The 18898-nt window shown below is 38.4% G+C and overlaps 1 protein-coding gene across 1 annotated transcript in view; it reads left to right on the top strand.

The window, feature by feature from the left end:
• The window catches only part of cntnap2a (contactin associated protein 2a), a 361415-nt gene that overhangs the window by 286137 nt on the left and 56380 nt on the right, over positions 1-18898 (top strand). The window contains exons 16-17 of the mRNA XM_030123092.1: positions 12546-12702; positions 13968-14095. Of these exons, the coding sequence (XP_029978952.1) occupies positions 12546-12702; positions 13968-14095 (285 nt within the window). The remainder of the gene's footprint in view (positions 1-12545; positions 12703-13967; positions 14096-18898) is intronic.

Genomic DNA, 18898 nt, shown 5'->3' with positions numbered 1-18898 from the left:
TAAATAACTGCAAAGGTGTATTGTTTGGTGACAACATGTGAGAGTGTGACACAAAGAAAGAAAGAAAAGAAAATAGAAGCACCGTATCAGTTGTTTGGGTAGCAGCACAGCTGGACCATAAAAGGCAGAATGAAAAAAGGAGTCAGAATTCAAGGAAAAAAATGTCTTTAAGCATAAAAGCTTGAAATCCATCATGTTTCTGACAACAAAGTGCTGCAATGATGAACATAGCACCCAGTTGTCAGCAGGATTCACATCCCCTTCATGAGTAATACAAAGCAAAAATTCAGCAAGAGATTCTTTGACATTGATCGACACTAGAGAGACTTGTTTTTGTTGTTTTGTGTCACAACCACATGAAAGAAATTTAGACTTCTGTTGTGGGTGTGTGCGTGCCTACTTGTACGTCTAAGTGCGTAGGTGCAGACACACAAGCGCAGTTAGCGTATAGCTTCCTGACTGCTGAACTGTGTTAAATGTACTTATGTCTCTGTAGAAAAGATGTTTAGTTGCTGATAAATTGTTCAGTCGTTTGTAAATATATGAATTGTACGTGTTTAGAAAGAGAAGACAGTAAAAATCCTATAGCAAACTTTTATTAATTTAACTTGTATGGGCTGTTCAACGTGTCTGAAAATAGCTTCAACATATGGTTCTAGCTCATCTACCAGGTTTTTGCTCATGACAATGCCATAAAATGCCATTTCATCTTTGTGCCTTACATAATCCTAATCCTCTTAACTTTGTGTTTATTAAGCAGCAAACACCACAATGGAGTATTCAACATCTTGTCATGTGTCTTCATGTCAGTTCTCAAAATATTATTTTTCCTCTAAAGAAATATAAAACTCAAAAGACGGGAATATTTATGACTGCGGCTGCTCGATATCATGTCCGCTTTGGCAGCAAGCGATAAACCCAAATCTGGGATAAAACCTTTTGGGTGACATTATGTCTGTGTTTTGTTCAGTCCACATATTCTGTGCATATTCATGTAGAATATAGCCATGAATGCTTGAAGGAGACAATGAGTGTGTTTTTGACATTGTTAATGAAACTGAATAATTATAGAGGTGCACTCGAGACTTTCCACAGGGACTTGTGACTCACTGCTCAAGTGAAAAGACAGTGCACACTTTTTTTTCGTATTTTTAAATTTGATTTTCCTGTCATGGATAAAGCAGTATTTAAGTAATAAAGTCAAAGATCAGTACTGCCTTACTACTATCATTTATGCTACAGTATGCATCACTATGCTAATGCTGCTACCCCTATTATTATTATTATTATTATTATTATTATTATTATTATTATTACTACTTTCCCTTTTTTTTCTTTTTTAATTTATTTATATTTAGACTTTTATGTTTTTGGTCTGTTACTTTTGGGTGTGTTTAGCTGGTTTATTCCTTTAGGGGTGGGAAGAGTGCACAAAGGAGAATTGCAAAATGTAAGACCCAGTATCACTAAGTTTGTACTGTATCTAAATGATTTTCTTTTGTGAAATAAAAAGATATTTATAAAAAAAAAAAAAAAAAAGAAAAGATCAGTGGGGACATTTTGCCATTAATTACTGCATGAATCTTCACACCTTAGCTGTGATTTTTCTCATGACTCCCAGGTTTTTTTTGTTTTGTGCAAAAATAAAAAATATGTCATTGAAGGACTGAAAAGTTTCACATATATTGTTCACTTTCTTACAAAACTTCCTTTCATTTTTCTTCTCTTGCATGTCCTGTTTTAGTCTGTCCATATTATCGCTCTCTGTTTTGCTCTTCTGTACTGCTAGCTGTCGGTTTTCTTTGCTCTGTTCTCTCCATTACCTCCACTTTCTGATTTCCTTTTTCTCTCCATGCTGCTCTCTCTTCCCCATTGCCCTTGCCTCTGTGGAATTATTTATGCCCTGTTCATCCCCCTCTGTAATTATGAGTGTTGTTCACTGTATCCCCATCCATATGACTAGACTGATGGATATGTGAGGAGATGGATAGTGTGAGTGAAAAAGCAAAGTGAAAAACGAGTGTGCTTTGGCAGAAGCCATTTCCTTCATGACACATCTGTCCATCGGCCTTGACCTGAGGGGACACGGCACTAAATCTGACTTATAGTCGTAAACACACAGAGACGCACACACTGATTGAGATTACCCTGCAGTAATGATGATTATGGTTGTTTATGGTCTTCAGCCCACACTTTTGTCAGCTACAATGACTGCCAGAGGTGTGTGTGTCTGTGTGTGTACATATTCCACTTGGTTTGTGTTTGAATTTGTAAGTGCATACGTGCCGACTGTAGTGCATGCTTTAAAGACTCTAGAAAGGGGGGTAATTGCAGTAGAGTTAGGTTATTGTGTCCTTTATCAAGCAGACAAGCCAATTAGGGGCACAACTATTGATATTAATTTTCTTTTCCTCCCCCTCACTCCTGTTTCTGAGGTGTTTTTCATTTAATGGACGGATACGCTCAGTGATGGCCTGTGAAGAGTTGTAGATGTGTGCAGAGGCATGCACAGTGAAGTTACTAGAGCATGACGATGTGCTGAACACCAGACAGGGTAGGAAGGGTTGGCCCCAGACCTGTCAGGGAGGTGGATTGCGTTATGGGTGCTTTCAGGTAGAAACTGTTGAAATAACTCATTATCCTTCAACAGTCTGTCTGCTCTGTGTTCTGATGTAGACAACGGAGATGTCTCGCCTGACACGTTGCACGCGCTAGCAGATACATTTCTGCACTGTTTCTTTCCAGCCGCCTCTACCACTAAAATTAACTTTTGAAGGAGTTTGGTGTTTAAACCCCAAGCAACAGGTGTCTTTTAGGTCGGTGCTATGGGTGGCAATGATTGGGATCAGCAACTTTTCAATCATCAACTGCAGTTCATCTGGTCAAGCTTTGTATTTTTATTAATTAATCTATTCCTATTCAAAGAGGCTCATGAAGACGCCAGAATACAGCATGAATCTCTTTGAACACGTACCAGATCAGCTAGGTGTGATGTTAGACTTGAGATCCTGCGTTTCCTAACTGCAGTGGGTAATTAGTCATTTTTCTATCATTATGACACTGAAAAGTTATTGAGGGACAATAATATGGATTCAGTATTGTTTCTATTGTTTTAATAACCCCGTGATTTGTGCTTCAAAGAGGTTATGAATGGTATTGATAAAGTATTCTAAACTACCTAACAGCAGGGGGAAGCCACATACCAGAACATGCCTATGTCTACAAAAACTACGAACAGATGTATCCACAGACTCACTGAATAATGCATAAAGCTCTATGTTCAAATGCTGCGTTCCAGGCCACCTGTAACTCGTGTTTTTCCAACCTTCTACCGGTGAAAATGCACTGGAATGGCTATCTAACCCGTGACTTCCCACCCGTGAACTCGTACTAGATCAATGTACTCCTAGTTCCAAGTTCTGATGTCACGTAGCCCTTGAAACAACAATGGCAGCCCCCATGGATGCAGTGTTTATGCCAAATTGTTGATTAAAACAAGTATTGCTCTGACATTATTTATCTGCAAATGTTCTGCTCAATCAGCAGCTATTCTAGCATTAGGACAAGAATAAATTAATACCAAATACATATCTAAATATTCAAATAACATAACATAAAAGGTATAAGTGCTTCTCTTGCCTTATACACCATTTTTTCTCCTCTGTTTCCTCAAATAAGCAAGGAACAAGCACCTTTGGCGATAGAAATGATTATAAATGAATGTATGCCCCGTACAGTCCGCCATGCTGGTTTCTTTACATCAGGCTACCACTATTCCTTGCGCTCAGGCATTTTGGTGTGACCTGCCTGGAACATTACAAAGTTGTGAGTCGTGGTTTGAAGTCGTGACTTATGGTCTCAAAAACCAGCCTGGAACGCAGCATAAGGCTATACACATCTGTATTATGGTATCATCAAGTTGTCTCCCTCAAATAAAAAAACTTATTTAACAGCTGTTCAAAATAAATACTGTATTATATAATCATCATGGAGGTTACTGTGTTACGTGATATTTTTACATTATTGCTCTGTTAGCTTTGCACATTGAAATCACAAGCTCCACCTCAACACCTCCATTTTCCATACAGTCTGTAGTTTGTTGTCAATACCTGCACTAAAGATCTGTTTGGAAACATCCAAACAAGGTCAGAACTGTTGCAGTGTAGTCTGAACTATGGATCAACAAATGGTAAACTAAACTAGAATATTAATATAACCACTAGAAACTTAAAAATTCATAAGCCTCCAAATCAAACTCAGCTGTGTTGAAGAAACGCTGCAATTTTAGCATCAAATACCATTCTTTTCTTTTAGAGCTGTGTCCAGTGGTGAAAATAACAACAGTGCTTCTGGCTTTTATCACTCTATCACATTCTTTGACTTTAAAAGTGGTTTCTTAGTGGTTTTCATCCCATTTGGTCACTTTCTGACACATTGGTCAAAGGTCCTATGGCGTTAGTTTTCCTCACCATGGGAGACCAGTGGAGTGACTCACTACTCCCTCTAGTGGTCACATAAATACCCCAGACCAGCAGGATAAATATTCAGTCCATATCTCTACAATCCAATACATTAGCATCTTTGACATACCCTCATAACTCTTTATTCTGGAGCTTTTAATGGCACTCTCAGGTCATATTTGAAGGTTTTGAAGGACACATACTGTAGCTCCTTTAGGGACAAACATAGAAGTTATGACCCTTTTGTTCAAAACAGACCTCCTTCTTTCCATTTTCTTTGCTACTTCAGATCAGAAAACCCAGGGATTATCAATAATAAGTTTTTCATAAATTATAAAATCAGTCCAGTTGGCAACATGTACTAGTGTTTAACTCATGGGAGAAGCTGAACTTTGAAAAACTAACTTTTTTTTACCCGCTTGATTCTACTCATCTGTCATAACTGAGAATTCTGAGTCAAGCTCAGAAAGCCCTGATGGATCTGAGCATCATTGAATCCCTGAAAGACATACAGTCATGACCAAAAGTTTTAGCAGTGACACAGTTTGTTTTTGCATGTTTTGCTCTTTTGTTTTTTTCTTTTCTTTTTTCCCACAATTTCCAGGTACATCAAAAAACAATATTCTTTTTAAGTTAAGTTAAAATAAGATAAGATATACTTTATTGATCCCCCAAGGGGGAAATTAAAGTGTGTACAGCAGTGCAAGACAGTATGCATCAATACAATAGAAAAACTAGAAGCACTCAGAGAGCGCAGACCTCCACCAAGGCAGATCACGAAATGTTGATAGTGGCACAAGGAACAAATGATTAAATTCTGGTGGTGATCGGGGGTGGTGCTGGGGCCACGGGGGCCCACTGATCTGCCTTGGCGGAGGTCTGCACTGTCTTTTCTAGAAAAGCATTCAGAGAGTGCAGACCTCCGCCAAGGCAGATCAGTGGGCCCTGTGCCCCCCCGCCCCCCCGATCACCACCAGAATTTAATCATTTGTTCCTTGTGCCAGTATCAACATTTCCTCAAATTTTCATCCAAATCCATCTGTAACTTTTTGAGTTACCTTGCACACAAACAGACAAGCAAACCAACACTGACAAAAACATAACCTCCTTGGCGGAAGTAATAAAGAGATAAAAATATGAACACGTTTGTTAAAGTGGCTAAAGTGACAAACACCTTTTTTGCACCTTTCAAAGACTTTCATTGGCAAATAAATCACATTTATGCAAAGAATACGTCGATATATATCTTAAGTTAATTATTAGTTACTTGATTAGGGATAACTGGCTACAATTAGAGAGAAGAGCAGCTTGTGACTGTATTGTATGTATCATATGCAGCTGTGTTTATTAATTTTACATGCAGAAAATATCAATGATGGTCAAAATCACCATTAGTCTAATCAAATAAATGGTCAAAGCTGTGCATTGAACAGCCAAATCTAATCTGACTGACAAACTTCACAGTTGGTTACGGCCTTAATGTCCTTAAACCTCTCAGTCTTTCTGTTTCAGTGGATTTTTTTGGTTTGAGAGTGTAGATCCATTAGTAGTACTAACACAGCTCTGTAGATAATGGCTTCAACTGTAGCTGAAATAAATAAGCCAGCTGTTTAATGCAATAATTAATGGTTGGCTAGCTTTTTCTGTAGCTTCAATTGACCAAAAAAACCAGTGATCAATCTGTGACATTAACCTTAAATAATTCACATCAACTTTTACAGAGTTCTTACATTTATTCATCCAAGGATAAGGAATAATAAGGAGTAACAGAGCATAAGCATTAGATTTTGGTATGCATTGTAGCCCCTTACAGATCAAACTATACAGGATAGACGGGAGGAGAGGGTGTGTTTCAAATACATCTTCAGATCATGATCAGAGCAAGGGGAGGTTGCAATTAACATGGATTAAAGGGCAGATTATAGCGCGACTAATGAGAACATAAAGAGATTAGATGCCAGGAAAGAGTCATGGAGACATGGAATTGATAGACAGATAGGAAGCATTGAGAAAAAAGTGAGGGGGAAAAAAGAGGGGAACAGCCACTGAGACCAACTGATATGAGGATGTTAGGAAAAGGTGTGCAAGGCAGATATGAGAGAGAGAGAAAGAGAGAGAGAGAGAGAGAGGAGGCGGGGGGGAGAAGGCCAGACCGGTAGAGCAAGAGATCCAGGACTGCAAGAGAAGGTAGAAAGACATAATAGGAAGAGAGATAAAGAGAAAGAGGCCTCTGAGACCAAGAGATATGAGAGAGCAAGGAAAAGACAGGGTGAGTAGAGAGAGGCCTAAATATGTGGGAGCTGCAGAGATGGAGAAAACCGTGGCAGGGACAGGGGGCAGAGGGGTTCTGGAAGTAAATTGATGGATAGGTGGTCCACGGGCGGAGAAAGATTGAAACAATGGAAAGAGACAGGGGAGCCAAGCGAGGACTCAGACAGATTAAAAGGAGCAGGGAAGAGTATACACACACATACACACACATGCATGCACTTGTATAGATAAACAAAAGGGTGGAGACAAAGACGGACTCCCACAAATGCTCTTTTCTCCTCATGCACACACACAAACTCACACTGCATTATCTGCTGCTCTCGTGAGGGATCTCGCGGCATGGCTAATATGCCTCCCCACAGCCTCACTACAAAAACAGAGATGTTAAGAGGATAGGAGGGTAACAAAGAGCAGCAGGTTCACAGTACAGATTCCAGGCTTTCTACACAACAAACAGAAATGCAAACAAACGATGACAACAAAGAGCAGAAATCAGCCGTGCCCTGACAAAGACGAATTGAACCACAACTTTGTGTAAAAGCACTGCAGGACCGTGAATGAATGCATGCATGTGTCTGGGAATACTCCTTTGGAACACAGGGTTGGCATATATATGTGTGGATGGGCATGCACATTTTGATGACTGGGGAGTGTGTCCTTATGGCTGTTTTTTTTTTTTTTAGCTAATACAAGAAGTTGACAGCATGTCTAAGACTTACTTTTGGCCTTTTTTTTAACTAAATAATATAGTAGCTGCTCTTATTAGAGGAGAGAAGAAGACTAGTATTGATTCACTTTCACACTCCATAGAGATCAGTGTAGAGAGCAGACGATGTGTTTATGCCATCTACGCATGTGTGCACCTGTGTGGTTGCAAATACTGCCAACCTGCCCACTGACCGACACCTGTCACTCTCAGACTGGTGAGCAGGAATTCAGTGTAATTAATGACCCTTATTTCATACGTGAGCTATATGAGAGAAGTAAACTTTAGGGTTATGAAAGGCATTCTGACATTTCAGCTTCACCTGGCCACCTTTCTTAAAAGCCATCCTCTCCCAGACTGAGGTTATAAGCAACTGAGCATAGCGAGTGCCATTTTGGATCCGCTGACCTTTTTAGTTCATGGTCTGACCAGCAGTGATCCCTTGATATGAAAGAAGGGTGGCCCAGGTACTTCTGCTGCTTTGAGGCCAAGGATTCTTTTATAATAAGTTTTATTGTTTTAAGTTTTATGCGCACAATATATATATATAAAAAAAAAAAAAGTTTATAAAAGGTCTTAGAGTTGTGAAAAACTCAGGCCTAAATTGAACAGCATGGATGACATTGGTATCAGTAGTACTCCTGAGATCTTTGTGACGTGAACAAGCGTATTACGAGCACAATTTTGGATAGAATTTCCTGGATGGAACGTTGATGCTTATGAGAGAAGGATAAAACTGTCAGAACTCTTATCACTACGGCGACAGCAACACTGTCACACTATTTCTCTCTGTCTTTTTTTGTTGCTGTCTTTCCTTTTTTGCTGTCATTGCTCTTATCTCACAGCCTCCCTATATCTCCTCTCTCTCCGTCTTTGTCTTTCCCTCTGATGCTCTATCTGTCTTATGGTGTATACGTCTGCAAAAAAATATACTAGACATGATGGAGATGTAAGCATTAACCTCCCTTTATATGGAAGAAGAAAGATAGGTGAGTGTGTCTGTATGTGTGAAAAAACCGACAGATAAAGCTATCACGATAAGTGGTGTAGTGTTTCTGTCCCTGGTGACACGAGGAACAAAACCCCAGTGTTTATCAATCCATCATGTCTGTTTTTATCTCTCACGTGAACATTTAGTAAGTTTGTTGTGGGATTTGATCGTATTACACAGCCCAAAGTCAGGGTACTGATAGTTCAGCGGTCACATCTCAAGACAAATTGGAGAAAAAAATGATACATGATATATTTTCAACATTTGTGAACCAAAAAAGAATTTCATACGAGCATTCTTAGATAATTTTCCATTGTTTAAACTTACTTGCATAACAGAAAGTTCTGTGTCCGTTTACAAAATTGTGCCATCTTTTTGTCATGTCAAATACGGTGTCCCTCAAGGCTCAATTCTTGATTCAATCCTTTTGTCATTTTACAGGCCAATCCTATAGATTCATTCATATGCTGATGACCCTCAGTTGTTCATTCGTATGACGCCCTCAAACCCAAGTATGCTGAATCCTCTACAGAACTGTGATATCACAAATTAGATGTCTGGAAATGTTCAACAACTTGACTCTAATAAGACAGACTATCGTGTAATTGGTCTGCAGAACTTCTCCAAACAAATCACCCGAATCTGAGTTGCCACAATTTGTTAAGCCTGTTGCAAGAAATCTTGGTGTTATATTTGATGGTAATTTTACGCTTTCAGCAACACATTACCAGTTTTATATAACAGCTCAGAGAGTTTTTATCAGCTCAGAAATATCACCAAGATAAGACTTGTATTAAATTTTAGAGATGCAGAAATAATTATTCATGCTTTTATCACCTCAGACCTTGATTATAGTAACAGTCTCAGCCAAAAATATCTGAAATATCCAGGCTATTCCATCTATATGGAATAGAACTAAGCTCAGAAACATGAACACATTACACCTGTTTTACCTTGTTGACAATGGCTCCCTGTTTGTTTGAGGATGGATTTTATTGATTCCTTTTATATTTTAGACCATAACCCATATCAACCATCACATCCTCAAATAATGGTCTTCTGTCTAACATAGTGTCCAGGCTGAAAACTAAAGACGGCTGAGATCTCTCAGCTGTGCTCCCTAAAGCTCTGGAAGGTTGTGTGAATCACTGTCTACTTTTCAGTCTTTTCTTAAAATGTAGTTTAACCGAAAGGCATTTCCTGGATTTATCTGAGCTGCATGTTCGTTTTGCTGTTTTTATGTTCTCTTTTAATTCTCTTGCCTTTGGTGTTTTACCATTGTGTGTTGTAAAGAACTTTGTACTTTGTGTGAAAAGTACTCTAGAAATAAAGATTATTCTTATTCTTATTATTATTATTATTGTTGTTATTATTATTATTATTATTGTTGTTGTTGCTGTTGTTACTACTAAGGGGCTTTCAGGCTCCTTACAGGCTCCTTACAATGACTGGATACACACATATAGAAATGTATGGGGGGCTTTTTGTTCCATGTACGTCTCAGAGAAAAAATTGATATTGTAGGCATATGTGATTTACATAAATTTACAAAAACATTGTATTCCGATGATTGGTAAGCAGATAGCAAAATAGACTGTAAACAAGGAAACTAAAAGTAAGTTGATTTAGACTTGTAGTATAAGTTGGCATATCTGAACACTGGTAACAGCCCAGTAAAACTATGTGTCAAAAAGACAGAAGCCCATAAACTGTGATATGTGCATAGATACATCCCAGATCTCAGCTATTTCTGTAGTTACTGGAATGTTATGTCACATAACAGCAGTCTCCCTAACAGAGAGTGTAAAGTTGTGTTTCTTTTCTAGATGTTAGGTGGTGCATGGGTTCAGGAGAGCTTTGATCCCTGGACGAGGCCTGCACCAGTCTGTTTAACAGCTTTCATCATAAAACAAAACTATTCATACCAGTTACCATCTTCTTTTTATCTGTTCTTTTAATTTATAGCCCTGCCGAGCCCCATCTTGCACTTTATCCAAATCAAACCACTTTTGTAACGTTGCATTAACACTTTCATGTACAGCTAAGCCTGTTCGTTCTCTAGTGGGTTTCTTATAATTACCGCACACCTGTTTTCTCAAACCCATGGCTTTTTAACACCTAAACATACACTTTGTCTCCCACGTGCACACAAACCTACACCCCATAAACACAGACATGCTGCTGAGCTTCATCTTGGCAGTGCCCTCTCTGCAGCTCTCCATACGAACTCTCTGCCAGCGTGATTCTATCTCTCCTCCCTCACATCTCCATCCATCCATGCTGTCGTTCTCTCATCTCCCCCTCCACGCCCTGTTCCTCACTCTCTCCACTCCTCAGTTGTTTGTTCTGGCAGAGCTTAAGCCGACACACACGGGAGGCTTAAACTGGCACAATACATAGCTCCCTGTCCACCTGATGCCCTGCTAGAACTCCTACATCACCTCTGCTCTCCTGTCCTCGTTTCTCCTCTCCTCATTTCTCTTCCCCTCAAGGCTGCCCCCCCCCCCCCCATTTTTCCTCGTTTCTCCTCTTTATTTTTTCCTCTCCTCTCCTTTTTTCTCCTCTCTTCAGTTGTCCTCTACTTGTTCTTACTTCCATTCTTTATCCTCTTCTTGTTTTCCTCCCTTCATTTCTTGTCTACACATTTCTTCTCTCCTCTCCTCTCCTCTCGTCATTTATTTATGTAGAGAGTGTAGGGCTGCAGAAGTAGGAACATAAAGCACTTTTAAGCTGCTTTTGTTTGTTTGTTTTGTTTGCATCCTTTGCTTGAGGTATAAAAAAGAATGGGAGGCTGGTACTGCTTGTCTCAGGAAAAATTTCACCTTTAAAGGACAATGACATGGGCGTGATGTTTTTCATTTACGTAATAATTGGATTTGGGGCTAAGTTGGATATGGTTTGGGAGGCTAAAGGGCTAAGAAGTCTTGGCTATGATTGGGGACCTCACTGACCTAAATGTGAAGGTCTCAGACTTGAATTTGTTTTCTTATTTCTATGCAAGCAAAGGAACATGAACACACACACACACACTTATACACAAAAAGGAAGAGGATTGTGGAGTCTCTTGAGGAGGTAGTAGTTAATCCTATTGACGATAGCTTGTCTGAACAGTGGCCTTAAGAGAGATGAGGCTAATTCTCTTTATAAGGACAATAAACCCACAGGTCACACAGGCCAATTACATACACACAACCAGTATATATATATAAACACACACAGACACACCCAGAGATTCCTCCTGGACTTTCACATACCATCAGAAAAAAGAAAATATAATAATACAGTATATCACACCTCTCAATGCAGTTGTGCTGCATCAAAAGTCTGCTTTAATCCTCTCCTATAAACACTGTGGCTCAGGAGATTTTATTGTCTTTGATGAAATTTGACAAAGTGATATTGACAATGCAGCTTATTTTCCGGAGTAAAGAGAGAAACCTAATATTGTTTCTCTCTCTCTTGCTGTTATTGTGATATATTGCCAAAATATATTACACCAAAATATTTACAGCTATCTTTCTTCCTATTTACTGTCCCATGCCAGAATATTTTATCTAAGGCAAAAGAAAACAATATTAAATTCCTTATTGAAAACAATGATCCTTCACCTCTTACTGACTCATTAAAACAGACACTCTCTCAGGAGCATAGTTGTGTTTGTGTGTCAGCAGATGAGACTGCATACACGTAAGTTGGCCAATAATAACGCAAAAGACGAATATTTAAATACTGCGCTGTATCAGTGTTTTTATAGATTTCTAAAATCACAGGTGCGATCTGTGACTAAGTATGCCTGTCAGTCTCAAAGGAATTCACCATCCAGCTGTGTAAAACATGTTGAGTAAACGGATTGCATTCACCATGCAGCTGCTAGTTGTCAATATAAATCACATTAATGTGAAAGAGCTTCAAACAGTTAATGATTTAACAATTAATCACTTGTAATGGGAGTTTGGAGAGTTTGTACCCCTACTCATTACCTTAATAAAAGTTTGTTTTCACTTTTGCTTTACTTTTCTGTGAGGTGCATGAGTGGCTACCAGTGGGAACATGACTGTTTCTCTTTCCTGAATCTTAAAGGCTGTCTGTATTGTCTGTGTTTTTATTGTCTCCCTAGATGGGACACCCTATACGTGGTGGGTGGGCCGTGGCAGTGAGAAGCACTTCTATTGGGGGGGCTCAGGGCCCGGCATCCAAAAATGTGCCTGTGGCATCGACAGGAACTGTACTGACCCCAAATATGACTGCAACTGTGATGCCGACCACAAACAATGGTAAGTCAGACCGTTACATATTCAGAAAAAGCCCTGTTTGCAATACTTAGCACTGCGAAGAGTTTATGGTTTTGCAGCAACTTTAAAGTCAGCAAAAGTAGCAGGTAATATAAGGTTCTCAATAACATCAAGTCCCAGTTTAACAGCTTTGCTACATGACCAGTGTGACTACAAGTTCTGTCACACATATACTGACTGAAAAAATGAAACTACAGAAATGTAATCCTTTAAGAAATATGGTAGAGATTACATTACCACAGAGCAGTCATTTTCATGTGGCGATGATTCTGCTATTACTCTACTATTGCTCACCGCAGAGTAGCAATTTGGTGTCTCTCTCAAAAGTTCACATTATTCATCCACAGATTGTGGCAGGCAGTCAGAGGAAACTGTTAACTTGTGTTTTATTTTTTCACTATTACATATAGTAGCCTATGTACAATTATTTAGAATTATAACCGTCATGTAAGGTCACTGTGTCTTTATACAGTTGATGTGCACATGCTCATAGAATTTAGGTTAACATTTATATATAAAAACCTCTCTATACCCATGCATTTCTACTGAGGGAACAAAATCATATCCCTTTAAAGAGTTATGCTTAAACATCTTTGTCATGGACAATATTTGTCTTAATGTGTCAGTTCCAAATCTGCCTTAGCTGGGCAGGCTGATGAGGTCTGACATCAAAGTTAAAATGACTGAATGATGAATCCTACCATCAATGATGCATTTACTTAAAAGAGATGTTCGCCTCAAGAACTAACAGTTTGTGTTTGAAAGCTCTTTTAGCCAGCTGATGGATATTCTCATTAAACCAACTGTATTGTTTCTCCAAGTGTGTTCATGCATGTGCATACTGTATGTTTCAATCACTTTCATGTCCCCCTCCTCATCACTAAAACTGATGAGATTACAAATAAGGCTCGTTCTCATTAATATTGATACATTAATGTCTCATTGTTTGGATGAGTGACTTTTTGAAATATTACTCATATAACTCTATTTCCAGTCATTACCCATATTTTTGGCAGCACACACCGCAGATACACACACAGGCACGCAAAGCCATAAATTACATCTCGGTGTTTCATTTCCACCATGCAATAAATGGCAAACAATTAATATTAAATCATTTTGGGAAGCATTTAGAACATGTACATATGTCGTCTGGATGTTTGTAGTGTGGTGCTGTTTTTATGCTGTTTGAGCCTGGATTCTCCTCTTCTCATTTTCTGTTATGTTTCTTTCAACGTGTCTTACAGGAGAGAAGATTCTGGGCTTTTGATTTATAAGGAACACCTGCCTGTCAGCCAGGTTGCAGTGGGTGACACCAACAGACCTGGTTCTGAAGCCAAGCTCACTGTTGGGCCGCTCCGTTGCCAAGGAGATAGTAAGTGATGTGTTAGGAACGCATATGTAATGTGGAGTTGCAGTTGTTGATGCAATCTTTAGCATTTTGCTGATATGCAACGCAGAAAATCTAATGCAACAGTTTTAAAATCCAGTTTGAAGATGTAGCAACAGAGATACTGGTGAAGTTGAGAATATAGACTCAAATGTAAAATTCCATCAAAATATTGTCCTGTGTTTAAAGACTAAACAATATGCAAGACCTATGCTCTGTCAACAATAATACAGTGTCAGTTTAAAAAATTCACATTGAAAAAATCTGTTCACATGACGTTTGTTTTCCAAAATGCGTCTCTCCTCATATCAATACATAAGTAATTACAAACTTGTAAAAACATCTGAACAAACCACTGTATTGGACTTAAAACTGTGGACACTGTAGATAATATTGTCTGTAACAGATACAGAAGGTTTAATATTCACTTACTTCTTATTACTTTATTGGTACCCATATGCAAACTAGATTTTCACCTAAATACAGAGAATAAAAGTCATTAAAGGACCAATAACGAATGCTGCAATCCAAAAAGCAAATAATTAAAAACACCATAAAAACCATCCAAGACGTAGGTTAAGAGAATAAAACTCATCAGATAAGACTGGAATAAAATTGTAAGATAAAAATAAATAAAAACATACACACATAATAAGAATATGAATACATGCTCCAAAGTGACTTGTGCAGTTGTGTCCAAAATTCCACAGTTGTTTACCAATGTAATTATTGCCAGAACAAGACTGTTTTTATAGTGTTTAGTTTTGCAAACTGGGACTGAAAACCTCCGCGCAGAGGGGAGCAGCAACAACAAATTGTTACAAATGTAAGTTACCTAAATCCCTGGTTCAGGTTGTTAGAATGTATCCTTTACATTACATGGATTTCACTGTAACATGGGTCAGGTCTGCCTCCCAACGATATCCACTCTGACCTCGATCTACCCTGGGTCTTACCCTGATCATTCAGGTGAAGGTTCATTACACACAGCAGTAGTAGACATAAGCAAAATGGGGTGTTAGCACCATTGTTTCCAATCTCTCAATTTTCTATGTCCATGCAGATACTCATAAGCCAGAGTTTACAAAAAATTTCACTTTGGAACCTATTTGTGAAAATGTCAGTTTTGTGATATAAAATGATGTTTAAGTGTGAAAGAGAGGCCCAAACACAGAGGGAAAATACCAGCAAAATGTTCCCATTAGTGTGGATGGGGCACTAGTTTGAGCCCAGGATTCAGCTCAGTCACCATGTGAAGCCTGATAGTAACAGAGGTGAATTATGTATAACATTGTCAGAGAATAAGAACTAGTATATATTTGTAGATAAAACTGAGCTGATTTAGTTAGTTTAATAATCCACATTACTGGAACTTTAATGGAGCCTCATGAGTCCAGAGTGTGGGTCACACAGAAGGTTTCTGCCTGAGGATGTTCAGGTGCGCTCTGATTTGAGAGAGTTAAAAGGTCAGTAATGTAGCTAGGAGCTAAATCACACTGTGCTTCAGAATTATCAGTGAGATCTTAAAAAGAACTCCAGTCCTTATGGGGAGCCTGTCTGGGATAATGGAAACTGGTGAGTGCATTCTGGATTAGCTGCAGGTGCAAAAGAGACCTTTGAGTAAGGCAGGAGTGGTGCAGTTGCAGTGGCCTAATTGAGAGGAAATATGTCTGTTAATGACCTTCTCTAAGTCAACCGCTGAGAGGAGTTCAAAATAATTCTCAGCTGGTTATAGAGGCATGGCTGCATAACCTTTTTGGACACCCCATCAAAGGCAGAATCAAACAGCTCCAGTCTCTTTAAAAGAGCTCTTATTAACAGTATTGACAGTGAATGAAGCTTTTAAACAGTCAATGAAGAGACAGTTTTGTGTTCATTGTTAAATTGTAGACTTTTATCAATGATTATGTTTATTCAAGCAGATTTTAGAAATACTGTAGTTAAGAATAACACTGGAATCACAGTCAGAATTTAACTTGTTGAAAGATTTTGTACAGAAAATATGTTTTTGCAGGAATGGTCATTACATTGCATTTTGTTAAATATAAGAGTAAATATGTCCTCATATCCAATGCACACTATTGCTGCAGCAGGTATAGATATTGCCTCTAGCAAGGACAATACTATTAAAAGGTATACTGAGATGTGAAATAAATAAAAGGGCACCATCCTATATCTGTTGTCCAAAGGAAAATCATTTATGACTCCCCAGGAGAGGCTGTTCCTATGCAGTGAAGCAGCCCAAAAGCAAACACAATGCAGTTCAGATGGATTAAATTAGCCTTGAGGATATTGGCGTCTCAAAAACATATGATAACAAGTGCTGGGAAGTCAGTCAGTAACACTGTTAGAAAGTGGAAACCTATGACTGCCAGTGCATGTCTTGGACTGGTCTCTATAGGATCCAAAAGGATATATCCACCCTTTGAAATGATGAAATGTATGTAGTGCATGCTCAGGGTGATGCCCCCTGCCACCTCCTCATTCTCCACTCTGTCTGATTTCATCTTTCTAAATGTCTTTCCACAGCTAAGTGAAAAATAACGGATGAAAACACAGTCAGTGAAGGTTTTATACAATATAATAGACAGTACGGTTTATGAAAGCAGAAAAATAAAAGACGGTATAAAGTCAGTGAGAAAAATGTCAGGAATCTAAGGATGATCACTGACTACACACACAAGCTTGCACTTGACACCTGAATTGACAACTTTAAGTGCTAAGTACATTGAGTGCAAACCACCGCCGTGCAAGGAGCTAAGGATAGCTAGAAGTAAATTCTCCAGCATATACAAAGTCATGTCTACCCTTCAAAGAACTTTTAAAACAAGTATAGACTATTGAATATTACCTATTTATATTTAACTTGACAAAACAGAAACTAGTGAGGCAGACAGCCTGTTCTGGCACTCTCATTTGGAGGGAAATGTTTCATCCTTCATGGAAATGAAACATTATTAGTATGTCTTTGCATATACAGTGCATTTAGACTTTGTTATCCAAAGCTCTATTGGTTATGAGAATTTACTGATACTTTGAATGGGGTCTTAATTAAAAACTGCACTGAGAGAGAACAAGAGAAAACACTCCATGCATGGCAGAGTACAATTGGGTACATTCTTATTCAGGAATAGCACTTGAGTGTGAAAATAACATATTGCGTATATTCACATAGTGCAGATCACTGAGAGAAACAATTGGTTTATCTTGACTGTCTATGATGGAAAATTACTGCGTGCATATATGTGTGTTTTGTTTCAGAGGAAATGTATTTGTGGTTATGGATGCATGTGTGGTAAGATAAAGGTATCTGAACTCTATTCAGAGACTTCTCAGCTAAACACTCATCCCCTAAACCTTTTATTCTCTTCCATATAGTCCCTGTGGTGTTGGTTGCTTTCAAGGTAAACGTCAGATATTGGATACTGCAGAAAACACTTGCGCACACGCACACACACAGTGAGGGACAGTTTAATCCTTGCTGTTTCTCTGTTTATCCCTCTAATCAGTGTTGGCACATTGCTCTCTGCAGATTTTGCATACTGACCACCACTTTTTCCTTTTTAATTCATTAACTTTTCTTGTTACACAAAGGTTATAAATATCCCTGCAGTGTGTCAGTGCTATATCTGTCAATACCTGCAAGGATTAATTACAACCAACCTCATTTTAATGATTTAAAACTTCACAAACATCAATAAGGACTCCGGTTAAATGTAGTATTAAATTTTTAATGATTTAAAAAATGACCTGAAAATATCATTAGTGTATTTAGAATAATGAGCTCTGCATTTATGTCCCAGATGCCAGTGCATTGGATGTTAGAGATATGAACTGATTCTATTCCTACCTATGGTCAAGGGATTTATGTGACCACTAGAGGGAGTAGTGAGTCACTCTGCTGGTGTCCCATGGTGAAGAAACTAACACCATTGACCAAAGAAAGATGAGATAAGAACTGCTAGGAAAATTAAAAAGTCAAAGAAAGTGACAAAGTGATAAAAGCCAGAATCACTGCTGTTGTTTTCGTCACTGGACACAGCTGTAAATGAAAAGAATGGAGTATAATGGTGAAACAGCAGCATTTCTTCAACAAGTGTAATGATTGAGGCAATTATGAGGCTTATCAAGGTGTTAAGTTATTATGTGATGTTAGTGCAGCTATTGACAGCACAAACTATGGAGAAAACAGAGGTGTTTGTGGTTTTACTGTGGCTGTTTAACAGAGCTAGAATCACTATGAGCTGATGCAGCACATAACCATTATAAGATAGTGTTATTTTGACCGACCAGCAATGAGTTTTAGTTTGAAGAAGAAAACTTGATGACACCATAAAACACATGGGCTCAAAAGATGAGCTTTGTACTTTATTCAGTGACTAACATTTTGTAGATACATAGTGTTGATTCATTGGTGGTTAAGGTAGTCCTAAGAGTGTTCTAGTATGCAACATCCTCTTGCTGTTGAGAGTTTGGAAAATAAATACTCTATATAACTTCTTTAGGGATACATTCAGAAACAACAATGCAGTCTAAAGAACCTTCAACCATTATTCTCTACACAAGGATAGGATTTTCTTAAGGCTTAGGGTTTTTTGTGTATTTTCATTTGACTGAAAAGTAAGATTTTATTAGTACTTATAATTTTTTTTTTTACAAAATTTAGAGAACAGCAATAATGAACATTGAACTAATCTGATCATTGTGGTGTCAACACGTTTTCTCAACACCTATATAGGAAAATGACAGCAGGCCATCTTGACATGAGTGAGGTCAAGGTTAAGGTGA

This window comes from Sphaeramia orbicularis, chromosome 20 (assembly GCF_902148855.1).
Source record: "Sphaeramia orbicularis chromosome 20, fSphaOr1.1, whole genome shotgun sequence".
NCBI lineage: Eukaryota > Metazoa > Chordata > Actinopteri > Kurtiformes > Apogonidae > Sphaeramia > Sphaeramia orbicularis.
The sequence above is the reverse complement of the archived record's forward strand: the minus strand, read 5'-3'. Positions and strand labels throughout refer to the sequence as shown.